This window comes from Zootoca vivipara, chromosome 10 (assembly GCF_963506605.1).
Source record: "Zootoca vivipara chromosome 10, rZooViv1.1, whole genome shotgun sequence".
Lineage (NCBI taxonomy): Eukaryota > Metazoa > Chordata > Lepidosauria > Squamata > Lacertidae > Zootoca > Zootoca vivipara.
In genome coordinates, this window is record NC_083285.1 from 35,006,447 (window position 1) to 35,029,674 (window position 23,228).

Genomic DNA, 23,228 nt, shown 5'->3' on the forward strand with positions numbered 1-23,228 from the left:
CTTTGCCCACTAAAATCAATGGGACCCAGAAGTCTGGCTAGCTCATGCTCCGAGTTTTATAACATGGATACAACTTTTCATTGTAGTAGAGGACTGAATCTTCAGGTGGGTTGTTTCTCTTCACTTTGCTAGGTAGGACTGTAGAAATACAGAAATGTATCTGTTGGAGAGAGCCTTGCCTTAGCTCCTATAGTATAGACCAGTGTTTCTCAACCTTTTTTGGGCCACGGCACACTTGTTCTGTGAAAAAAATCACAAGGCACACCACCATTAAAAAAGTTAAAAAATTTAACTCTGTGCCGCCCTATATTATAATTATGACTGTAAGAAACACTTGCCAAATATTGCTTTCCGGCGGGTCAGTGCTGTGTATTGGCGGCTGCCAGGCTCGTTTGCACTGAGCTTTGGGAAAGAGGAGGAGAAATATTGCTTTCCAGCGGGTCAGCGCTGTGTATTGGCGGCCGCCAGGCTCGTTTGCACTGAGCTTTGGGAAAGAGGAGGAGAAATATTGCTTTCCGGTGGGTCAGTGTTGTTTATTGGCGGCCGCCAGGCATGTGACAATGCAAATCACCCTTCTCGTCGCCGCACGTCGCGGCACACCAGCCAGCGTCTCGCGGCACACTAGTGTGCCGCGGAACAGTGGTTGAGAAACGCTGGTATAGACAAGCTCTGGGTTTGCTCTGCCATTTTCTCTGCTTGCTAGAACTTCATGGTCTTTCTTCTTGCTAGATCTACTCTCAAAACCCCAAAACTTTGCACTTGGGACAGTTTCACTATTTTTTCCACAGAAGTAGATTAAAAATCTCTAGTGCTGCTGGCTTGTGCCTACACTATTTAGTATCTTATCTTTGGGAATCTACAATATGGGGAAATTTCACCTGTCTTGAAAAGCTTGATAGGAAAGAGGTAACCTGTGAGTGGCGGGTGAAATATCTAGCAAGGAATGACTGTTAATAGCTTGCCTCAAATTGTGGGTAATGATAGCTAAAACACATTCTGAAAATCTTCTCAATAAACAGATACTTATCTGGAAGTAATTGGAATACAGTATTTACAACACTTACATGAAGTCGCTGCTGTTCTAAATCAGAGGTTTTCAACTGTGTCTTGAGGCTTGTTATCTCTGCCAGTAGTTTATAGTTTCCATCTTTCCCTAGGGATTCAAATGGAAGATTTTCCATAAGTATGTGTGTGATGAAGATTCCTCAAAAGTTACAAATGAGCTAGAAAGTCTGTTCTCTACTGCTACAAAGTTAATAATTTACTGCAAACATTTACAGGCAGCTCCCCATTTACACACCTTTGATTTGAATGCGGTGCAAGGCACCTGGAAGTGGTATCCAGAAATGGGGAGCATCTGGTTAGCCAAGTTCTGCTGTCCCATACATGTCAGCTGTGCCTGCTATGCCACCCCTCTAACTCCTGTGAGCGTAAGGGACAGCAGGCCTTGGTTGAGGACTCCTCTCCAGAGTGCTTCAATTTTACCTGACTTTGTGTGTGCATGGGGGCCCCCAGAATGGAACCCCCACGTAAACAGGGAGTCACCTTTACATTATTTACATAAGCATATTGTTAAAGTAGGCATCTTCAGACAAATAGACTAATTGCACATGTGTTTACTAGGCTTGTACCACAGGCAGTTTGGCCTACTTTATTTCATACATGTAGATAATACTCAGAGGTTTCAGATGCCAGTTAACAGCCTTATGTGCAATAGCTGTATAACATCAGAGTACAATAAAAACTACCACTACTTTCCAGTGTTCTGTTCTAATTTTCCTGAAACGTAATATTCTAAATCTAATGGGATTTTCCTCAATAAATGTAGAGTTTCCAATACAAATGGAGTAAATGAAGTCATTTCATTGGTAGAGGCAGGTGAGTAAATAAGGTCCTTACATGACAATTCAAGATGAGTTTTATCATTAAATAAAACCAGGGAGCCCCAGGTTTTGGAGAGCTTCACATGAGTTGCTTTGTGACAAAAAGTAGATATTCTGGTTCTGCAAAAACTTAGATACTGCTTACTGTAATTTACTTCACATTCAAAGACCTATTAGTCAAAAGTCCTAAACCTTCCCTTGGTTGAGTGGAAGGCACTTTTGCTTATTTCCTCCCTCTTTTAGCCTTCCACACTTCATTCCACATTGTTCCAATATGTCCCTGATTCTCAGAAGTAGCTTTTCAGAAGGCTAGACAGCCCTTTTGTGTGAGTGAAGTTCTGCTAAAGCTTCTTTATATTTAAGTCTTTGATAGGTTTGATCTGTAGTATTTTAAATGTTACCAGCTGCAAAGCCACCATCTTCCTTAACTTCAGTCTGTTTTCGAGAACTCTCCACCTGGTAAGCTAACTCTGCTTTTTCCTTTTCCAAACGATCGTTGGTTAATCTGCAACCGCATAAAACAGGACAAAGATCTAGATAGTCCTCAACATTTCCCCATGTAGATCTGTAGAAGAAACAAGCTTTTCTTCGCTTTACCTGAGAATCTGAAGTTCTTTGGCAAGCCCTTGCTCTGTTTTGGCACCCTCAGGAAAGTGTTTGAGAAGTTCAATCTTTACATAGAAGAAAAGAAAAAAATACTTTAAATTTAACATTAGAAATTTCTAGGTCTTTGCCAGATTGTCTGTAGCAGAGCAAAGAACCCAGAACACAAAGTTCAGCTCCTGTGCTGTGTGGGGTTGGGGTGTGGCGTGTGGACAAGAACAGATAGTGCATGCCTGACTCCAAAGGAAAGAAAAATCTAAAAAGTAATGAATTAAAAAGCCTGCTGAAAATAAAACTATAAAGCCTGAAGATGTGACACAGACGGTGCTATTCCAAATGCAAGGCCTTTCCTCTAGATGTGTAGCGGAGAGGAAAGTAGAGCATCCTAAACAAAAGGTAGATTGTGCATTAAAACTTTGCAAATAAGATATAAAGTAAAGATGGCAAATTACACCCAGAATCATGTTTACCTTTTCTTTTAAGATTTCAATATATTTTTCATTTTTTTCTTCACTCTCTGTGGATTTTCGTAATGCCTGTTTAAGATCGCTAATGGCTTGAGTTTTTTTGGCAATATCAGCTTCCATTTCTTTCATCTTATTTTCATACATTCTGAAAGAGAAAATTAAGATCTGTTCAAAACATTCTTTCTAGACGTTAGGATAAAACCTTAAGCTGCTATATCAAGGGAGTGCAGCAAAGAGGGATCATTTTACAAAACAGTATGGGATAGATGTTTTATATGTCAAGACCTGCTGATCTAAAAATTATATTAAGGCACCACACACTATGAATTTTGCATTAAGGAACTTGCACAACTTTCATTTATTTTTCCTTTAATATACAAAGCAGAAACATCCAACTGATGAAATTCACAAGTGTGAGAAGATATAAATAAGGAGGATGGGCAATTTTTTAGCCATTTCTCTTCAGTAAATATGAAACCAGTATGATGCTTTATCAAATGGGTTGTGGTGGGTTGTTTTTTTTTTTTAAAAGGATACTTTCTCTCTTTCCAACATTGTTGCTCAAAGTTCAAAGAAAATACATACAATATGAGAAGAAATCTCATGAGGGTGAGTATTCATGTGTACACCATTTTCTATGGACCACTTGATGCCTGTTAGTTGCTGGGAATCTTGCAAAGTATCCTGGACTAGGCAGAGCCTGTTTTGATATAGCCAAGGTGTTTATTATATTCCTTAACTGGAGTGCAAATTAAGGATAATTTAACTATCAAGAAGTCTCAAAGTATGTCCTCTTAACAAATGTGTAGACTCTAATAAAAATAAAAGCAACCTGAAATCAACTCACTCCTATTGCACACTATATTATTCACAGTAGTCTAACAACAGTAAGCAACTTTCCCAAACAGCATTTTATACACTTTCCTAACTCGATTATGTATGGCTGACTAAATAAGTATACTGTATACATGACTCAGGATCATATACTGGATATGTACAATGTTTTTTTATTATTATTACTTCTGAAAATAAGTCTTGTTTATTGGCAATAATGAGGAAAATAGACAAGTAAAGCTATCCAATTATTCTTCCAGTTCTTACCTTGTTATCACAATGGATTTCCCACCCTTGCCATCAGCTCCCTCAAGCTGCAGGTTTCTGCTTTCTGCCAAGCTTAACTTCCTTATGGTCTCTTCCAGTTCTGCAGTTAATTTCTCATTTATTATCTCAAGATTATTCTTTGCAATTCGCAGTTTCTCTGAATTCTCTGCTTCCTATTGACCAACAAAAAAAAAAAAAAAACCAAAACACCCAAGATATTGCATGCATTGAACTGGTTCAGATGGAATGTTTCAAGACAGGGTACGCCTCCTCTATACCCCACCACACCTTATGTCAGCTTAAGCAACGTTCAGTTCAAACTAGAGTTTTTCATTATATCTGAAATGAGAAACTATTTTAATACGTGCTTATAAACCTAGATCTCAAAAACCATCTTTCATTCATGATTAGTAAATACAAAAACATATTAGCTTATTTCAGATGTAATGAAGAACCCTGCTCTGAATAAAACAGAAGTGTGGAAGCTGTTATGAAAGGGAAGGGCGAAAGGAGAGTGTTAATTCCTACTTGCTATATACTATGCTTTAACTTGCCAGGGTTTTTATGTCCCAAAAGATCCATTGTAACAAGGAATTTTAAAGAAGCTACATTAGATATTCTAAGCTAGAAGGCCTTTGCGTTTTGAGAGAACTGAATGATAATAAGAATACTTCATGATATCAACGTTTTCACAGATGTACCTTTTTCAGCTCCTTCCGGATTCTCTCATTTTCAGCAATTATCTTTTCTGTGCCTTTAGTTTTCAGTTCATAGCGCATACTCAATTCACCTCCAAGGTGAACTTTTAGTTTTTCCATTTCAGACTTAATTCAGAAATAAAATAAAAAAGTATTGGTTATCTGTCATGTTGATACTGCTACAATCTGGAAAAAAGCACTGTGCCCATTTAAGTATAGGAAAAAACTCACACCAATTTATAGACAGCTGTGTGTAATTCTTTAAAAATCACGAGTAAGTTTAAAATAGAATCCTACACTGAGCTTTCCATGTGTACATTGAAAATACTGACATGGATCTTATATACCATACATTTAATTTTTATATTAATGAACAAAATCATACGGCTTTCAACAGGGAATATGTTACCTTTAAACATTCATTTTCTTGTTCAAGGCTGGCCAGTTTTTCATTGGAGACTACTCCAGGTGCTTTCTTAAGCTCTTCGTTTTCTCTCTGAACTCTCTCCACAACCCTTTTCATCAAACCAATTGTTTTCTCTAATTCTGGAATAGTTTTCCCACTTCTTCCGGACTATACAACAAAGAAATATTTGTCATTTTCATGTCAAAGAACTCCAGAGTTACCAGACAGCACCAGTTCATTTTCATTTAGTTCTCACAGAATCTTTAACTTTTTCTGAAACATTAGTTATCAAAGGTTGGCAAGCCGGAATGGTGTTTTTGTGGGATCACCTCTATCTATCTATCTATCTATCTATCTATCTATCTATGGATAATAAACTTGGTCATGTAAAAGCCAAATGTTCCATATAATCTTAATGCAATCAAGACAACTCCTCAGCGCTTGGCTCAAAAGTTCTAGCCCTGAAACTCTCCCAACCAGAGTCACATGCCCAGAAAAGAGCAGATAACAGGATTCCCTTTTTACTCACATAGAAATTTCCCTTTCAGTTGCCAGAGTGGCATTTTGTTCTCTGAGATAACTGACTTTAATCCTGGGACTCCGTGTTCTTTGAAGCAGAGGTGTATGCGACTCCCAAAGTTAAACATTTCATATTGTTTTTTGTGTGGATAACTAATAGCTGTAAAATAAGTATGATTTAGGAAAAATATTCCTAAATCATACTTATTATATATAAAACAAAATATAAACTAAATTTATAAACTAAACATAATAAACAAAATATTTGGTTTACTCTTGTTCTTAAAATTCAAGCTCCACAATGTTTAATACATACCCCTCTGACATTGCCTAGCTTCCGCTCAGCTTCTGCCTTCTCTCGTTTCAGGAGCTCACACATTTCCTTTAAATCAGCTACTTGGTTCTAAAGAGAATAAAAATTGTTTTACCCAGCTGAAAACTATACTCTAAAAATTATGCAGTTTACTTGATCAGAACTATTATTATCTGATGAATTTTTCTGTTTGGGGTAAATGAAGGTTATACACAGGCCCGGCTCTAGGGGTAGTCTCGGTGGCGCGGGGCGCCAGGGCGCCGGGCCGGCAGGAGGACGCTGCGCGGCAAAGCCGTGCTGCGCGCTGCACCCGCCCACTAGGGCGGGGGCCCCAGAGCGATCTCCGCGCCAGGGCGCCCGGCCAGCTTGAGACGGCCCTGGTTATACATGTGACTTATCATATAAATGATTCATAATGAAAGGACTCATGAACCCCAAAGTATACATTGGCATTCCATGGCACCAGTCAACACATTGCATGTAAAAAATATACCTTTAATCTTGGCAAGTCTTTGTTGGCCTGTTCCAGCTGGAATCGTAATTCCATATTTTCAGATGATAGCATTAGGTTCTCCTTTTGAAGCTCTTGTTCTTTTTGATATTGATCATCTGATCCTAATCCTGATGTCTTAGCAAGCAGAAAAGGAGAAAGATTAGTACTGTATCAAAATGCTGAATATTTGCATTGTTTCACTTGACAAATAGCAATGCAATTATTACATTCTGGTAAATACCTGTACAGTTTATCCATAACATTTTTGTCTTTGGGTTGGTCACTGTTATATGGCATCTGATACAACACTTGTCAAAAACAAACGTTGCTCACTGCTAAGGCTTTAAAGGTACTAGCAGTCTGAATTGTGCTTTGAAATGGACTAGAAGCCAATTCCAAGAACAGTCCCAGTGAGCAGACTTAAAAGTTATATTTTGAACACCAGCTGCCACATACACAAGATGCATTATAGTAGTGAATCCTGGGTCCTATTCACTCGATAATTCCATGAGTACTGCTCCACTGAATTCAACCAGAATTTAACAGTAATATTTGATTTGAACTCAACTCACTACAACACCTGCCATGGTTCTGTTATGAAAATATCTACTTTGTACAGCTAGCCACTATGCACAGAACTGTATGCTAATATGCTGCTCATGGTGGCAAATATCTACTTGTAGTATTATATGCACAAATAGCAAATACATTCAAGCCCTATTTGGGTGTACACGGAACACATGGAAGGTGGTAAGGCCAGGTATGCAGGGATGCAGCAGAGATATCAAGGCTAGATATCCCTCCAGTGACCAATCACATGACGGGCCCCTTTTCCAACACTGCAATTCTATGACTGAACATATGGGCCTTGAACAAGCAACAGCAACAAGACACATTCACAATGAACCATAAACAATGTTCAGGATATATGTTGGAATGTTTCTGTTTTAGAAGTACAAGCTCATATTTTAGTACCACCACTACAAAAAACAATTTTTTACATTTCATTCACCATCCTGGATGTTATGGTAGCCTATTTCATCCTATGCACTTGTATTCTAGAGCAAAAAGCCTCAGGTGTGGAGAGTTACTATGATGGTGCTATAGGTTAAACTTGGAAATGATGGGGCTTCTGGTCACACTACATGACGTACTTCACGCAGGATCAGCTACACAAAGGATTGGTAAAGGGGGAAAGCAGGGAGTTCTTGTTTTTGGCAAACCTGAGGAGCTTCACAAAACTCTGGAATCAGGTCAGCCCTCTCTTGCTCAGTTTGATGGCTCTCGTAGGCATCTTCGACCATGATCTCATCATTATTTCTTTCAACTTCTGTATCAGAATCATTGTGCTGATTAGCAGCTTCCTCCGAGTTAGGCTGAATGGAGCTCTTTCCATCAGGACAAGATTCATGCCCCGTTGCTTTTTCTTGTTCATCTTCATCACCTTCATCTTCACCACCACCACTGCCACCAGAATGTTTGCAGGTTTCTTCTGTTTCCTCTTTGGTTATTTCACATTCTTGGTCAATTTTCTCTTCTTCAGCAGAAGCATTTTTCTGTTCTGAATTCTCTTCAATGGAACTCGTTTTTGGAGAGTTGCTCTTTTTATCTTCTGATGCTGCCTCTAAATCCACTCGATTTCCCCCATTTTCAAAGTGCTGTTCTGGAATTCCATTGACAGCAACACCTTTGGCAGCCTGATGGGATTCATTTGTAATATGTGTCCCCTCATTGTCCCCGTTGTCATCTGTGTTAGTCATATCATCAAAAGCTTGGTGTCTTGACTTGGTGTTGCCTAACAGAGTCCTCTTAGGCAGGTATTTCAGATGTTTGTGCTTAGTGAATTTGTTAGTAGTAAGAGAAGTATTAGCCAATGCAGCTGTCTCACATGGAGAACTCTGATACAGAAGAAAAACGTAATGTTGCATTGAAAGAAAAGTAGTAGATAGTAAAGGAAGGATGGCACCTATTCACATTAATGTAACTTAATCTGAATATAGCTTAGCTGCAACAAGAAACAAGATGCAAATCAGGATGATGTGGACTCGTACAGGACATCAATTTTATCGGGTTTCAATTCTCTAAAGTTTAATTCATCCTCTGCTCCTACTTGTCTCTAAACTAAGCTGCCATATTCAAATAAAAAAGGGAATTTCTTTTCCTGTCCTTAAATCTAACAGAACTTTGTGGCCCATCTAGTTCAACATTCTGTTTTTAACCAGTCAGATGCTCCTGGTAGGTACTTCACTGTTTGTCCCCACATCTAGTACTCTGATGCAGACTGCCTCTGAAGACTGAAGGTTCCATTTAGTCATAACAAAAGAGCCACTAAACAGACCTTTGAATTAGTCTAATTATTTTTCAAGTCATCCAAGCTAGCAATTACAGTGGTACCTCGGTTTATGAACACAATTGGTTCCAGAAGTCTGTTCATAAACTGAAGCGAACTTTCCCATTGAAAGTAATGGAAAGTGAATTAATCCATTCCAGATGGGTCCACGGCGTTCGTAAACCGAGGTTCCACTGTATCACTGTATTGCAGTTATGACTACTACCGTATAAGCAGACCACAAGTTGTCAGAAGAAGTATTTTCTTTTGTCTTTCTTGAATACACTGCCACATCAGCAATTTAACTGTGCAACCCTCAATTATACCATTATGAAGGAAGATAAAATTTTCATAATTTTCTCCATAATGTTAACAAGTTTTATAAATCAGTATCATGCTCTCTTTAGCCTTCTTTTTGGAACTTAAAAGCCCCAAACATTTTAACCCTTCTTAAGATGAAAGCTGGGTCCAACCGCTGATCATTTAGTGACTTTTTCTAGTTCGTGAAATAGCAAGGTTAAAACTGCACAAGATGTGCTTGCATCATTACATAAGGATACATGGCACTGATTTTATATCCTTTTTCTAAAAAGTGCCTTACTCTGAATTTGCATTTTTCACTTCCACTAACTTCATACCTTTAGGTGGGGGTATTCAGATATTACTAAGTTCAGTGTCTCTCTCTAGTGGAGATGGAACTGAAACTCCCCCCTTTATCTAAGCCTGCTCAGGCAGTAATTCTTCCCACATTACAGGACCTTCTATGCTTTCTCATTACCCCTCAAGACAGGCATTGATGCTTCAATCTTCTCACTTCAATCCGTGCAATATAAAAACTGAAGATTCTCCTAATGTTCAGCACAATGCTATCATTACAAAACAACCAGTTACAGACCCACTGGTGTTCAGAATTACAAAGCTTTAAGGACCCGGTTTCTGCAGCACTTGCACAGGCATTAAAATTCTCATCAGCTGAGATAAAGAACAGAAACAAGACAGCTTACACAATGAAGGCTACAAGTTGAATGTATACACACACACACACACACACACACACACACACACACACACACACAATTCAAGTAGTAATAATAATAGATTAGCCTACCGAAGGTCTTGAAAAAGTGTCTCTGGAAAGCTGTTTCTCCAATACAAGAAGCTTTTCTTGTAGGTATCTGTTTTTTAAGTGTAAATCTTCTACAACAGAATCTCGAGGGACAGCATACTGTGTCCTGCATAAAAAGCATGTGAGATTGCAGAACCAGTGCATGACTTGACATACAATTTACATTTTTATAATTGTTCTATTTAAACATGGGTAAGGATGAGAAGCATTAGATATGCACCAGCTTTCCTATAATCCGCATGGTATCCTACACCATTACATAAAATACATTTATCCACACACATATTGATCTGGTTCAGATGCAATGCTAAAGTATGCTTTAGTTTTACATGCATAACTCTTGGGCTTGTAAACTACCCATTTCCCTCTGCTCCCCCAACATGACCATGAGCAATTGATCAGAAGGTTTCACTTCCATTTTCAATTAACCACGATTAATAATTTTGACAGAACTCCTAAAAATATATATTTCTGCACTGAACTTGTTAATAAGAGGGTGCCATAGAAAACTTGAATCCTCTTTTAAGAAATATATGTTTGTGAAAAGCAGCACTCCTTTCTAAAATATCAAGAGTAGCCTAATTTGTACATAGGTAAAGGTAAAGGGACCCCTGACCATTAGGTCCAGTCGTGACCAACTCTGGGGTTGTGGCGCTCATCTCGCATTATTGGCTGAGGGAGCCGGCGTACAGCTTCCAGGTCATGTGGCCAGCATGACAAAGCTGCTTCTGGCGACCCAGAGGAGCACACGGAAACGCCGTTTACCTTCCCGCTTGGAGCGGTACCTATTTATCTACTTGCACTTTGACGTGCTTTCAAACTGCTAGGTTGGCAGGAGCTGGGACTGAACAACGGGAGCTCACCCCGTCGCAGGGATTTGAACCGCCGACCTTCTGATCGGCAAGCCCTAGGCTCTGTGGTTTAGTCCACAGCGCCACCTGCGTCCCAATTTGTACATACTGTAAAGCTAACCCATAGCTGTTTAGCAAGAGAATGGTTTTTTCTGAAAATCAGAACCCAGCTTACTACTTTACCCATATTTGTTTCTGCCAACAAACCATATTGTGAAGCCACAATTGGTTATTGGGTTACAATGATTTGGAGTAACGCCCAAACCCCAAAGCTGTGCTTAACCATGGTTTGTTGAGCCAACTCACCCCAACCCCTCACCAAGCTACAGTCATGAGGTAAGAACAAGTGGAAAGCAAACTAAGCTTTAGAAAAATAAGCTGTGGCTTGTTTGCCTGTCTGCTTCTTGAACAAAACCATGGTTAAAACAAACAAGTATCTAGCACTGTGTGTACATTAAAACTAACTAATGTAATTTTTAAATGCCATGCTTGTATTAATTCTTCAAAATGGTTAAAAAGTTCAGCTTGCAGGAACAGTGCTCTCTTGAAATGTACTTAATATAATAAATCAAAAGTGCCTATTTGGAAAAGACCACAAAAAACAGAGCACTCTTAATTTCACTTTTTTGTAGTATTTCTTACTTTAGGTGAACAATCTCATTCTCCAAATCTATATTTCGTTTTCGTAGCTCTTCCAGCTCTCTCTCTGATTCAGAGGCTCGTACTCCTACAACCTGATCAACAGTAACACCACAGCTCTTGAGTTTCTTCTGCAAAGAAATTTTTTCTTTATCCGCCCTGTAATATTTAATGGATTTTCATTAATATAATGGTACATTTGCTTCCATACAAAATAACATTTGAATATCAATTGGTCTGCTTAATCTGATGCATGCCCACTCAGAAATCATTCACAATGATTTGAATGAGATTCCCTCTCAGGAAATGTGTACAGGATTGCAGCCCTAGTTGTATTTAATATTATGAGGGAAGTTCTTTCCAGGAGTACCTACAATTGGGAGATCTAGAAAACTGTGCCAGTGGACTACATTTGAGAAAGTGCTATCTGCAGCCTTATAGACATACCATGCATTACTATAGCACCATGTCCTTGATCAATAAATAGTGGTATGTCATATTGCTGTGAGTTTTGTTAATTAAAGTAAGCTTACTTTGAAAAAAGTTCCTTTACTGTGTTTAACTGTTTGGCTAAGGACTCTACTTCCTTCTCCTTTTCTTTCAGTTTGTTCCTCATTCCTTCCATTTTCGCCTGCCATTTCTTACTTTCCTCCCATCTAATTAATTCTTCCTTAGAGCTCTGCAAAGTGATCAAAAACAAAAATGTAAAGTTCTCCGATTTTATTGCTAAGGAGTAAAAACATCCACATTCAAGCCTGCTTATTTTTCTTTAATAAATGCACACATAAATGTTTGATGTGCTGTTTTTTTCTATCCTCTTCACTGTGGAATAGAGAACCCTTTTTGGACAGACAGGACTAAATCACACTACTATCTGACCATTCATTCATTCATTCATTCATTTGCGTTCTGCCTTTTGGGGCACAGCTTACCCAAGAAGCCTTGCAGCATCAAAACAGTATAAAACACATCACACATACAACCTAACTTTAACAATGATCTAAAACCAAACTTTAACCACCACTACCCCAACCCTGCCCACAAAGTATTTCATTCATAACAAAACAAAGGAGTCATTATAACACAAAACAAACAAACATGACAGTGAAATGATCTAAGCTAAATTTATTTTAGTCATGCATCTCTCATACCTTGTCCTCTCTTGGGGTTTTCATTTCTGATTCATCACTCTTCTTTCCTAGTTCACTTTCCAGCTTCTTAATTTTTCTTTGAAGTTCCTCTATCAGGCTTTGGTCATCAGCTTTTCCCTGAAAAAATGGTGAAATTTTAAACTAACTTTAATTGCCATGCATCATGACTGTGGACATTGGGAGCATTTTAGCAGGTATTACCACAGCACAACCAGATGCGATATGCAAACCCCATTGAAATGAATGCAAAATATGTACACAGCGGCTGCCTTTTCTGGATTATGCTCTTAATTAGCGAAGCACTGGCTCTAAGAAATGATTATATTTATTACACACACACACACACACACACACACACACACACACACACACATTAAGGGAAAATGCAAGCATTCTACACATGCAAATATTCTTCATTCAAATAACCAAGTTTAACGCTTCAAGTATATAAATAAGATTATAATTAAAATTTAAATAAGCCACAAGCACAGATACATAGATAAGTTGGCTGATTTGCCCTTAATCATAGTTGTCAGGTTTTTATTTATTCAATTCATTTATATATATATTGCAAACTCACATAAATATTTACACAGTATACAAAATTCTCAATTTGAACTGAAACAACGTTCAGATGATTTGCTGCAGTGCAAAACCCGCCAACCAGTGAGAAATATGCAATTTATTTGTATACTACAAAAACAATGCTCTTTGTTTTATAGTTCAAAATATATTTACCTGAATTGCATTGGTTAGCCTTTTAATCCGCTTTTTCAGTTCTTCATTTTCTTTTTCTATCTCTTCTTTCTCCCTTAGAAATTTAGTGTGGGCTTTAACTTTTTTCTGAAGCTCGTGATTTAAACCATCCACCTCATCTAGTAATGAATTCTCTTTATTTTTGCTTAGCTTGAGAGCATCTTTAAATTTTGAAAGTTGGTCATTTAAATCTTCTAACTGAATCTAAGAAAATATTTTTTGATATATTATTTCAGGACTGCCAACAAAATGAACAAAGAAACAAATGACAATGCATGTCATGTCAGACAATAAACATCTTTGCTAATATTGGGTGATATCATGGTCAATTAAACCCAGAACAGATCCACTGAAAACAACATACAAGTCAAATGATCTCTATTTGTCTACTCTGAGTGTGACTAATTTTAGATATCACCTACTAAAAACACAGTTCTAAAAACCCTGACTGTGTACATTTGTGACAAAAAAAAAAGCTAAAAGGAGAGATCTTTTTTTTCTTAACCACACCAAATACTCAGTTGCATTAAGACTCTATGCTGCTGGATTCAACATCAAAAGCTGGGGCCGTTGGTGCATCAAGCCCAGTTTGATCAATACTTACAGGCAGCACCTGTCTCTTGGAAAGTTACTAACTGAAATAATTTTAGTGGAAATGCTAGAGATACAATCCAGAAATATATGTAGGCAAAAGGACATGGTTTACCACATAGCAGCCCTATTACCACATAGTAATTGCTGAAATGCAAGCCTAAATTCAGCCAATTTTTCTAAACACCAATAAAGTATTATGATGTATCAATTTATTGTTCTTCTAGGGAAGAAACCATGCAAAACCATGGGTAGTATCCCATACATCTTGCAATCCATGTGCCAGGTTTCAAGGAAGCACAAGTCTGTTTTTTTGTGGAACAGACTACGATTACAGACACATTATAAGTGTACCTTGATCACAGTAATACGGAACACCGTTTCATTCAAATTTGTGCAGGAGGCCCACAGACAATGTGATAAAATTAACAGAGACTGCTAAGTAGCAGTGTCTGGGAAAATGCATCATGGGGCTTTTAACTCTCAAAACTGCTATTTGAGGACTGGAGGATACAGCAGCGTATTGGTGTCTGTCATGCTCACAGTGACATCCATCCCCTCTGGTGTTCTGCTTTCACATCAGGCCAATATAAGTAAGACTTCACTTCTTGCTCACCCTCAGTTCCTTTGTTTGTTTGTCAACGATCTGCTGAACATTCATGTGTGCCTCTTTTTGTGATGCTACAGAAATAATCTGTTGTTCTGCAGCAGCTGTCATTTCTGCTCGGAGCTCCAGAAGTGCTTTACTCAAAGCCTGAAAAATATTTATCAATCTTAAAAATGATAAATTTGATGGAAAAAATAAACACAAATACTTATAACATCTAGGTCAAAATTTTGCAGTCATATGCCTATGTGCTTTGTTGGACAGCTGAAGAAAGCAAGCAATTACAAAAAAAAACACCCAACAGGGATAAAAGACAGGAATAAGATCTATGTCTATGACACAAAGTGGGAAAAGGTTAACAGTAGCCTAATATTCAACAAGCTCTCTGCTTAATATATTGCCATAATTTCTGGTGGCAGTTAACATAAGGCAATAAGAAGAGCCATGCTGGTTTAGAGACCAATGGCCCATCTAGTTGGGGTAACCCAGTCAGATACTACTACTACTAATAATAATAATAATTGTTCAGCATCTTCTTCTCACAGTGGGAAATCCACAAGCAGGATTTGAGCACAAGAGCATTCTCGCCTCCTGTGCTTTCCAGCAATTGGTTAAGTGTTTGGACAGAAGTTGAGCCCACGACATTCAAAAAGTTATAGAATTCAAGCCAATGTTCCCCCAATTAATTCTTTATTGTTACTATTTCACAAAAGTGTCTAAAATATACTAGACACTGTATGTAAGAAAAATGAGTAGGTCCCTGCAGAGAGGGACTCACAATAAAAATTGAAATAATTCTGATTTGTTAGAGAAAATGAGCTGGTTTACACACAATTACTAGTTTCCATGCTTACCTTCTGCTGTTTCTCTTTTAAGGCTAGCTGATTCTTCAGCCGTTCCACTAGATTTTTCATTGTAGTTGTTGGAGCTCTATTATTTGCTTCTCTTTGGGCCTCCAGCTCCAGTTTTGCATTCAGTAATTCTTTCTCCATCTGTGACAACAAACTCCTTAGCTCATCCACTTCATCTTTCAATTTTTTCACTTCAGCTGCATGCTTCTCTTCAAGCCTAGCAGAGCAAAATAATAAATAATAATGACATCCATTGGCATAATTGAGCGAGTTCCAGGTGGACTAACTAGGCTGAAGTATTGCATCGTTTCGATTATAATTATACATTATTCCCAACAGCAGCCTAGAGGAGCAAAACACTGTCAAACTGTCTTTGTGATAAGCAAAGTCAGCTGTGTTCTCTCATTTATTTTCTTCATAGCTCATTAACAAACAAATGTCCTCACTTTATTTTACCTTGTGGCTCAAAAATCTACTGTTCAAAACATATGCTTGGGAGGAGAATTATCAGGGTAGTCCATGCCACCACCCACTACATAAAAATCCTGGGAGCTCTGCCAGATGTCTGCTCGTAAAGTTTCATGTTTGAATGGGGGTTTATCAAAGCTGAATCTAACGCATGTGACTCAGAAATGAGGAAACTGTGGCCATTCAGATCTTGTGGGACTCCGTTTCCATCAGTCCCATACAGCGAAGTCAATAGCCAAGGAGAATGAGAACTGTTGTCCAGCAACATCTAGAAGGCCATGGGTTCCCCACCCAACTGTTTAAATTTTTAAGAGATTAAAGTGGCAAAACGAACCTATGATTCAGAGTCAATTCTCAACAGGGACTCGGCTACTCTTTGGAAGAATTTACAGAACATTGCTGAAAATAAGAGAACATATTCTTCTGCTTCAGAGAGTCAAAAAAATTGGCAAACAACCTGAATCAGTTTTATAGCAGGTTCGAAAGTCAAGCATTATCAACTAGTGCCATTCAGTTGGCACCAGAGGCACCTACAACCACCTCAACCTGTTCTGAAGTCACTCCACTGGTGATCTTGAAATAGTGTTCTGCACACTTTGTATAAAGTACTTCTACATTGCAATGTAGCCGAAACAAAATTCCAAGTACTGTATATTACTGGTAGTACTTGGCCAATAAATTATTATTCTATTCTATTCTATTCTATTCTATTCTATTCTATTCTATTCTATTCTATTCTATACACTGATTCTGTGATGCATAGACTGCACAGACCAGTGAATGGATCCCAACTGACTAAATCTTCCAGTAATTTGAGGGCAAGCAGTTACAATCCAGTCATGTATACCTAAATCTAATTTGGAAAAAAGACACTATATAACAACCCCAGTGGCAGGAAGGTTAATTATGGAGGGAAGGATACTGTCTACATATGAAGCTGAACTAAATAGGACTACAGGCTATGGACTACAACCAATTTTATTCTTTTAACGAAATCCTATAAAAACCAAAGGGTGGTATCCAATGAAGCAGATCCACTAGCCCAAGCAATGAAATTTATTCTCCCTCTACTCTCCCCATGCGGTCCATAAATATGTTCTGGCGTTCCCCCAGAGCAGGTTGGGGGGCCTGGTGGGAGAGGAAGCCCCATAGTTCAGCCAAAAGGGCTTGTGCAAGAAGAACTGTTAGTTGGATACTGCCCAATTAACGGATCTTTTCAATATACCTTTAAAATATATGTATTATTATTATTTTATTTCTTGTATTTATATACTGCCCTATACCTGGAGGTCTCAGGGAGGTTCACATAAAAAGATCGCAGTATATAAAATAAAAATAAAAGCAATAACCCAACAATACACCCCCTCCCTGCCAAAAAGCCACATTTTAAAAGGGTATGGGATGTTGATCAGGTCAACCAAAGGCCTGGTTAAAAAGGAACATTTTTGCCTGGCACCAATGAAGTACTCCTTAAAACAAAAATAACCCATTATTTTTATATAATGATAATGAGCTCTATGTTTAAGCTGAATGTTTATTTCTACGATTATGTATATATTTTAGCCAAGGTTTTCTAAAGATTAATGAAACATGAAGACTCTCAAGATCTCAGCAGATCATTTACAGAATGAAGTATAATTCTAATCTACACTTACTGGACCCTGATGTTATCAAATTCCTTAATTTTTGCCAAAGTAATCTGCTTTTGCTTCTGCAATTCGGACGATGTTTTCTTTAATTTGTTCAGAAGGGATGCAAGGGAATTGTCCTGTTCTGCTACAGTTTGCTCCATCTCTGCCAGACGAATTAAATGTTTATTTGCTGGGACAGCTAAAGATGGCTTTTTCACCAACTCCTGTGGAACAAAACAGGTTATCTAATGAACAAATATTCCATTGTTTGTTTGATATTTCTGTTTAACTCATATGTAATGCATAAGCTAAGATGCATGATATATTTGCACCTTAGCTAAGTTGAGGTATGGGCTCATTTGTCCTTATTTTCTCATTTAACTGGCAAATTATTGCAATATAACCATGTTTTTCATTCACATGCTGTGAAGCCCTATCAATAGCTTGCCTAAAAATAATGTTTTACAAAAATTCCTAAAAATTGTTTTCAGAGATCTTTTTTATTACCAGTGTGTGTTTTATTATTTTTCTATCATCAGGAATGCAGTACACTATGGCACTGATTATATCATCAGAAAGGCACCTTTGTTGGTTTAAACATTGGGCCACGGTCACAGGATATGAAGTCATCACTGCAAATTTTGGGCCCAGATCGTTAAGAGCTTCGTATGTCAACTCGTCACTAATGGTGCTCCAAAGGCTGCAGAAAATCAGTGGAAGCCTGATGGAACTCAATGGCTGGATCCCAAGGGCTCTTGATGTGAGTGATTCAGCTCACTCAATGGGTGGGACAGTGATTTGCGTTGATTTCCCACTCCATATGCATTCCTCTCTTTTTTTTATTAAAAAAAACCCTGAACATAATTCCCAAGGTTGTCTCCAACGCATGGGACCAGTGTTTTGACAGTGGGGTGGGCAGCTGTAAAAAGACAGCTTCCACAAATTACCATACATTTGAAGTTTGCTGGATCCAAGCCAAAAAGGATAAGAAATCACCATATTTCAATTCTGTCGCCATCTTCTCTTTATTCCCCAAATTCTCAAATGCATAAATCATGAACAAAAACTTATACTTACTAATGCAGTTTGCTTGAATTTGTTAAAAGAACTGTCAGCATGTAAATCTAACTTTTGATGTAGCACTCTGAGATCGTCTTCATGTTTCTTTGCAATTTCCTCTTGTTCCTAAATAGTGCAAAATATATATATATATTTGTTTCTGTGTCCATTCTATTCTACAAAAATTTCAAATACAGTTAATCTTATCATGCTAAATGCAAAAGAGACTGAAAAGGATGTCCACTACAAAAGGCAATACTCTTCAGGTTTTCCAAACACAGAAGTCACTTATAACTTCTTTTACTTCCTTATGTTACATATTCAGGACTTTCCCCCATGAATGGCACTCAAAACAATGCAGTCCCAAGTAATTAAAATCATGTTGGAAACACCAATTCACACAAATGGCACCTCTGTGCCATCACTGCCCAGTTCAAATGGCCCTGTGTAACCCTGCATTGCATTGCATTGCATTTATTTATTTATTTATTTATTTATTTATTTATTTTAAAACTTCTACAAGGCTCTTCAATTCAAAATTTCCAGGGCTGTTTACAATAACAGCTCATGCATTTTGTATTGTAAATACCTCTCTTGCTTTGGCCAAAAGGTGTTGGTACTTTTTCAACACTTCCTCTTTTTGATTTAATCTTGCTTGCATATTTGCAATTGTCTGGTGTGCAATTTTCAGAGCACGAGCAGAGGCAGCAGAGTCCTCTTCTTTTGGTCCAAGCTCTGCTATTAATTTCTCTCTCTCTGATGATGCTGGCAATCGAAGTCTCAGTTCATTTATGACCCTGTCTCTGGATAAGATACTTTGCTCCGCTTTCCACAAAGCAGCTTCTTTTTCTTTCACTTTCTGTATTAAAATAAACCTCTGTTACCAAAAACGACAAAAATATTTGAGAGGATTTCTTCTTCTTTTTAATCATGGAGAAAAGAGTGGGGAAATAAAGGCAAATGGGGAACTGTGAAAAACAAGTGTCGGGGGCAGGACCTGAATAGACATAGCTGCATACACACACACACACTCTTTTAGGTCAAGAGAACTAGACAACCAGCAAAGAACATCACAGCATAGCTGCTTTTAATCAAAGGAAGGAGCAACTGAAATGCATTCTGGGAGCTACCCCCTTCCCAAGACATTGTTCCTGCCTTTGACCACCAGGTGGAGTCAAAGCCCAACCTGATAGCCTGGCGCCTTCATTACATATCTTTAGGTGCCAGGCCAAAATGTTTCTCTACAACCAGGCCTTTGGCTGAGTAACATTCTGTGGCCTTTTAAATGTGTTTGTGGAAGAAATTATTCAGATTTTTGTTGGTTTTGTTCTATTACTGTATGAATTTTATGTTGTCATCTTATATTTTTACATTGTGAATCACTGTGAGAGCCTTGGGTGAAAGGTAGCGTATAAATTTAATAAATAAATAAAAAGGTTTTTTAAAAAAGATTTAAAAAATTGAACAGCCGTGCTGCCTTCTGGAGTGAGAGGAAGGAGCAATGCAACTAAAGATACCCTCCTCTGCCGGAGGCAAAATCTCTACTCTATAAATGACTAAATGCATATGATTCAATTATCTGAACAATCAAATCACCTCTTCTAAGGATCTGCAGGTGGCTTGCACTTCCAGGATAGTTCGGACATGTTCTCGTATTTTCCTTAGAGCTTGCTCAAGCTGATGTGCAAGGGGCAAGCTAGAGTCTGGAACTGATCCTGTAGCTTCATCAAACTGCAGAGAAGGAATCAGAAAGGATAGTTTTCCTTCCCATTACTACAGTCAATACAAAGACTTATCAGTATGAAATCAGGTACCTTCTGAGCGGTTCTAATTATGTCCTTCTGCTGACGGTCATAAGTGTCAAGCTGACGTTCTAATTCTACTTCTCTTTGTTCCCAGGCCAACTGCCGCTCCTCATGGAACTAGAAGATTTAAGGGGTTTAATAAGAACTGTACACAGCCTCTGAGAGCAGCACAAATTTATGCTAGATACAGGAACGTTTTTCACGAAACATGCAGCAAAACTGCATGTTTTCTCTGCAGAATTTCTAAAGTTATATTAATTTTTTAAAAAACCCAATAGTGCAACACCACATGATTTTCTGTACCTTGCTCTGCTGTACAATTTCTTCTTCCAGGTTATTAATGGTACGTTCGTATTCAGAAAGGATATTGTTCAAATATTTAATCTCTTCCCCTTTTTTGGCTAATTCGCGGTTCAGTTTAAGCTCCTGAAGACGAAGCTCCTCAATTTTCATATGCCACTCAATTACCTGACAATACACAAATGACCAAATCTGACAACAATTTAAGGACCAAGCTGATTCCAAATAGTGCCAAACTACTGCAGAAAAAAAAGATGAACTAGCTCATTGTGGAGTTTCTCTCAAAAATCAGGAGAATTTGGTTGAAAGGAAAAAATACATAACCATGTGGAATCCTTGGTGCATGGGTGGAGGCACAAGCAAGCATCTCATGAATTCTTTGCATTTTGGCCCAGATTAACAAAATGAGGAATGTGTGCATGATTAAATATGAATACAAAAGAATCTGAGCGATGAAGCACTAATGGAATACAACACACATTCAAATGGGGGGTGACTGACATTTTTAGAGTGGAAATTGACATTCCGTCAATTGACAGAATGTCAATCAATCCAACACAAGAACAATTAAAGGCAGACACTGCTTTTACCTCTTGGCTAATCAAGGCAATAAAAGTGAAAAATCAAATCAAATAAACCCCAAAACTGTCTGAACTGAGAGTCAATTCTCAAATATATATTTAAAGTTGTTATATCACAAACCTTCTGTGCTCCTCTTGTATCTTTCAATGTGGCTATTAGTTCTTCTAATCCTTTTAATTTCATCTCCAATTCCAGTGCCCTGTTCTCTGCGTTTCGGCGCTCCTGCTGAGCAAGCTGGACCTCATCCATAGTCTTAAGTTTGTCATTCTGAAGCTGAATCATAGTTTTGGAGAACTTCTCCTGCTGAGCCAGGGGCAAAGCACCACTGAATTGTCGTCGCAGTGACTGTACAGTCTGGCGGAGATGCTTAGCTCTATTCCTCCCCTCGAGTCGAGTATAGTACAAGGCTTGCTCTTTATCATCCAGTTTCTGCTCTAGGCGCATATTAGCCACCTCCATCTTCTGAAGTTTTGACACGACAGCCTCTAACTTGGCCACAGCAGTGGCTTCACTAACCTGAAGGGCCACGATATGTTGATGTAATTTTGCAACAAGTGTTTTTTCATCTGATTGTGCCTAAATGGCAAATAAGATAAAAATATATATATAATCAAATGCATTCGCCAAGCATTTACATAGTATTGGGCTTATTGTCTGTGTCATAGGAGTGAATGGTTATGTTTCTAAGCAGAGACAGCCCATACCTGATAATCCAAAATTTGCATTCTGAGCGATTCCACTTCTTTCTCTCTGGATTGCTGGCGATTCTCCAAAGCATCAACTTGCATCTTGGCAATATCAGACAGCTCTTTTAGCCTAGCAAGACAAGTGAAACCGATTTACCAAAAAATACTGCAAGGGTAACAGTATTCCCTTTTTCCTTTTCCCCCAATATGCAAATAATAAAAACAGTACTGAAAGGATATATGTTGAATGGAACTGCTGCACATTTAAGGCTAGCAGATTAAAATGTCTAGCAGATAAAAAAAGCTGCTTGATTTTCGATGCCTGAAGACTGTTTACAGGTTGAGAATATGGTTAAAACCTGGAACATTGTCGCAACAGCACTATCACTAGGTCCATATGCAGTGCCACATGGAATAGCTGTGTCACACAACACTACTGAGTTTTGATGCTATAAATGAGCTGTTTACATTAAGTTATAGCCTACCACATACTGGTTGCATTCACATGCAACATGGTTTAAAGCTATGCGGACAAGCTACAGCAAGCCTGAGCAAAGGATCTGGCTCCCAACACTCCCCCTCATTCTTCTACAAGGTCTGGGGAAAGGACATCTTCAGAGTTTAGTTTCCCTTTTATATACTCTTAGGTTTACATTTCAACCAGGTACATTTCCTAAGAAACCGTTTTCAAACCCTAGGTTCTACTGCTGGCTTGTGAAACCATTGTTTGATCCTTGGTTTGTGCATAACGCCAAGCCAAGATTCTGTAAAATTGAAACTATAACTTAGCAGAGGTCTTCTGAATACAAAGGCGAAGCAGGGCTCATTTAAGCCAGGCACTTCATTTGGGCTCGTTGAGCTTCATCCATACAGCACTAAACCATGATTTCACATTACGTGCAATCCAGGCCACTATGTTAAACACATGCAGGTTTTTTTATAGATTCTATTATGCGGAATTGTATAGGTTTCAGTTGCTGCTGTATAATTTTTTTGTAATGCTTTTATATATTTATTATATATTTTATACCTGCACACTCAGCATTGCAGGCCTTTTCCCACCTCGGACTTCAGCTACAAAAGTTGAGGCTATTGAACAGACTCTTAGGTTGTGATATTGTTTTTCTATCTTTATTTTTGTAACTTATGATTAGTGTGGATATTTCCAATTTGGTTGTGTACTTCTGTACTTTCTGATGTGTTTTATTTGTTGTTTATTTCTACCTTTGTTAATTTGTAATGATGTAAATATTTTCACGCCGTAAGCCACTGTGAGCATGGTTTTAAATATGGAAAGGCAGAATACAAATAAA

General features: G+C 38.1%; 1 protein-coding gene across 4 annotated transcripts in view; it reads right to left on the reverse strand.

The window, feature by feature from the left end:
* The window catches only part of CEP290 (centrosomal protein 290), a 48,552-nt gene that overhangs the window by 1,304 nt on the left and 24,020 nt on the right, over positions 1-23,228 (reverse strand). For 3 of the 4 annotated variants that reach the window (XM_035127265.2, XM_060279691.1, XM_035127262.2), the window contains 24 exons: positions 21,934-22,045; positions 21,350-21,805; positions 20,651-20,815; positions 20,357-20,464; positions 20,139-20,273; positions 19,132-19,401; positions 18,561-18,668; positions 17,508-17,707; positions 15,388-15,601; positions 14,543-14,680; positions 13,318-13,539; positions 12,580-12,696; positions 11,962-12,107; positions 11,432-11,587; positions 9,921-10,044; positions 6,484-6,618; positions 5,994-6,080; positions 5,162-5,326; positions 4,756-4,878; positions 4,055-4,227; positions 2,957-3,098; positions 2,481-2,554; positions 2,285-2,388; positions 1,065-1,153 (listed from right to left, as the gene is read on the reverse strand). In XM_035127265.2, the coding sequence (XP_034983156.2) occupies positions 1,065-1,153; positions 2,285-2,388; positions 2,481-2,554; positions 2,957-3,098; positions 4,055-4,227; positions 4,756-4,878; positions 5,162-5,326; positions 5,994-6,080; positions 6,484-6,618; positions 9,921-10,044; positions 11,432-11,587; positions 11,962-12,107; positions 12,580-12,696; positions 13,318-13,539; positions 14,543-14,680; positions 15,388-15,601; positions 17,508-17,707; positions 18,561-18,668; positions 19,132-19,401; positions 20,139-20,273; positions 20,357-20,464; positions 20,651-20,815; positions 21,350-21,805; positions 21,934-22,045 (3,763 nt within the window). Of the gene's footprint in view, positions 1-70; positions 241-1,064; positions 1,154-2,284; positions 2,389-2,480; positions 2,555-2,956; positions 3,099-4,054; positions 4,228-4,755; positions 4,879-5,161; positions 5,327-5,993; positions 6,081-6,483; positions 6,619-9,920; positions 10,045-11,431; positions 11,588-11,961; positions 12,108-12,579; positions 12,697-13,317; positions 13,540-14,542; positions 14,681-15,387; positions 15,602-17,507; positions 17,708-18,560; positions 18,669-19,131; positions 19,402-20,138; positions 20,274-20,356; positions 20,465-20,650; positions 20,816-21,349; positions 21,806-21,933; positions 22,046-23,228 lie in introns of those variants that run through there. The other variant, XM_035127263.2, reaches the window with a different exon arrangement.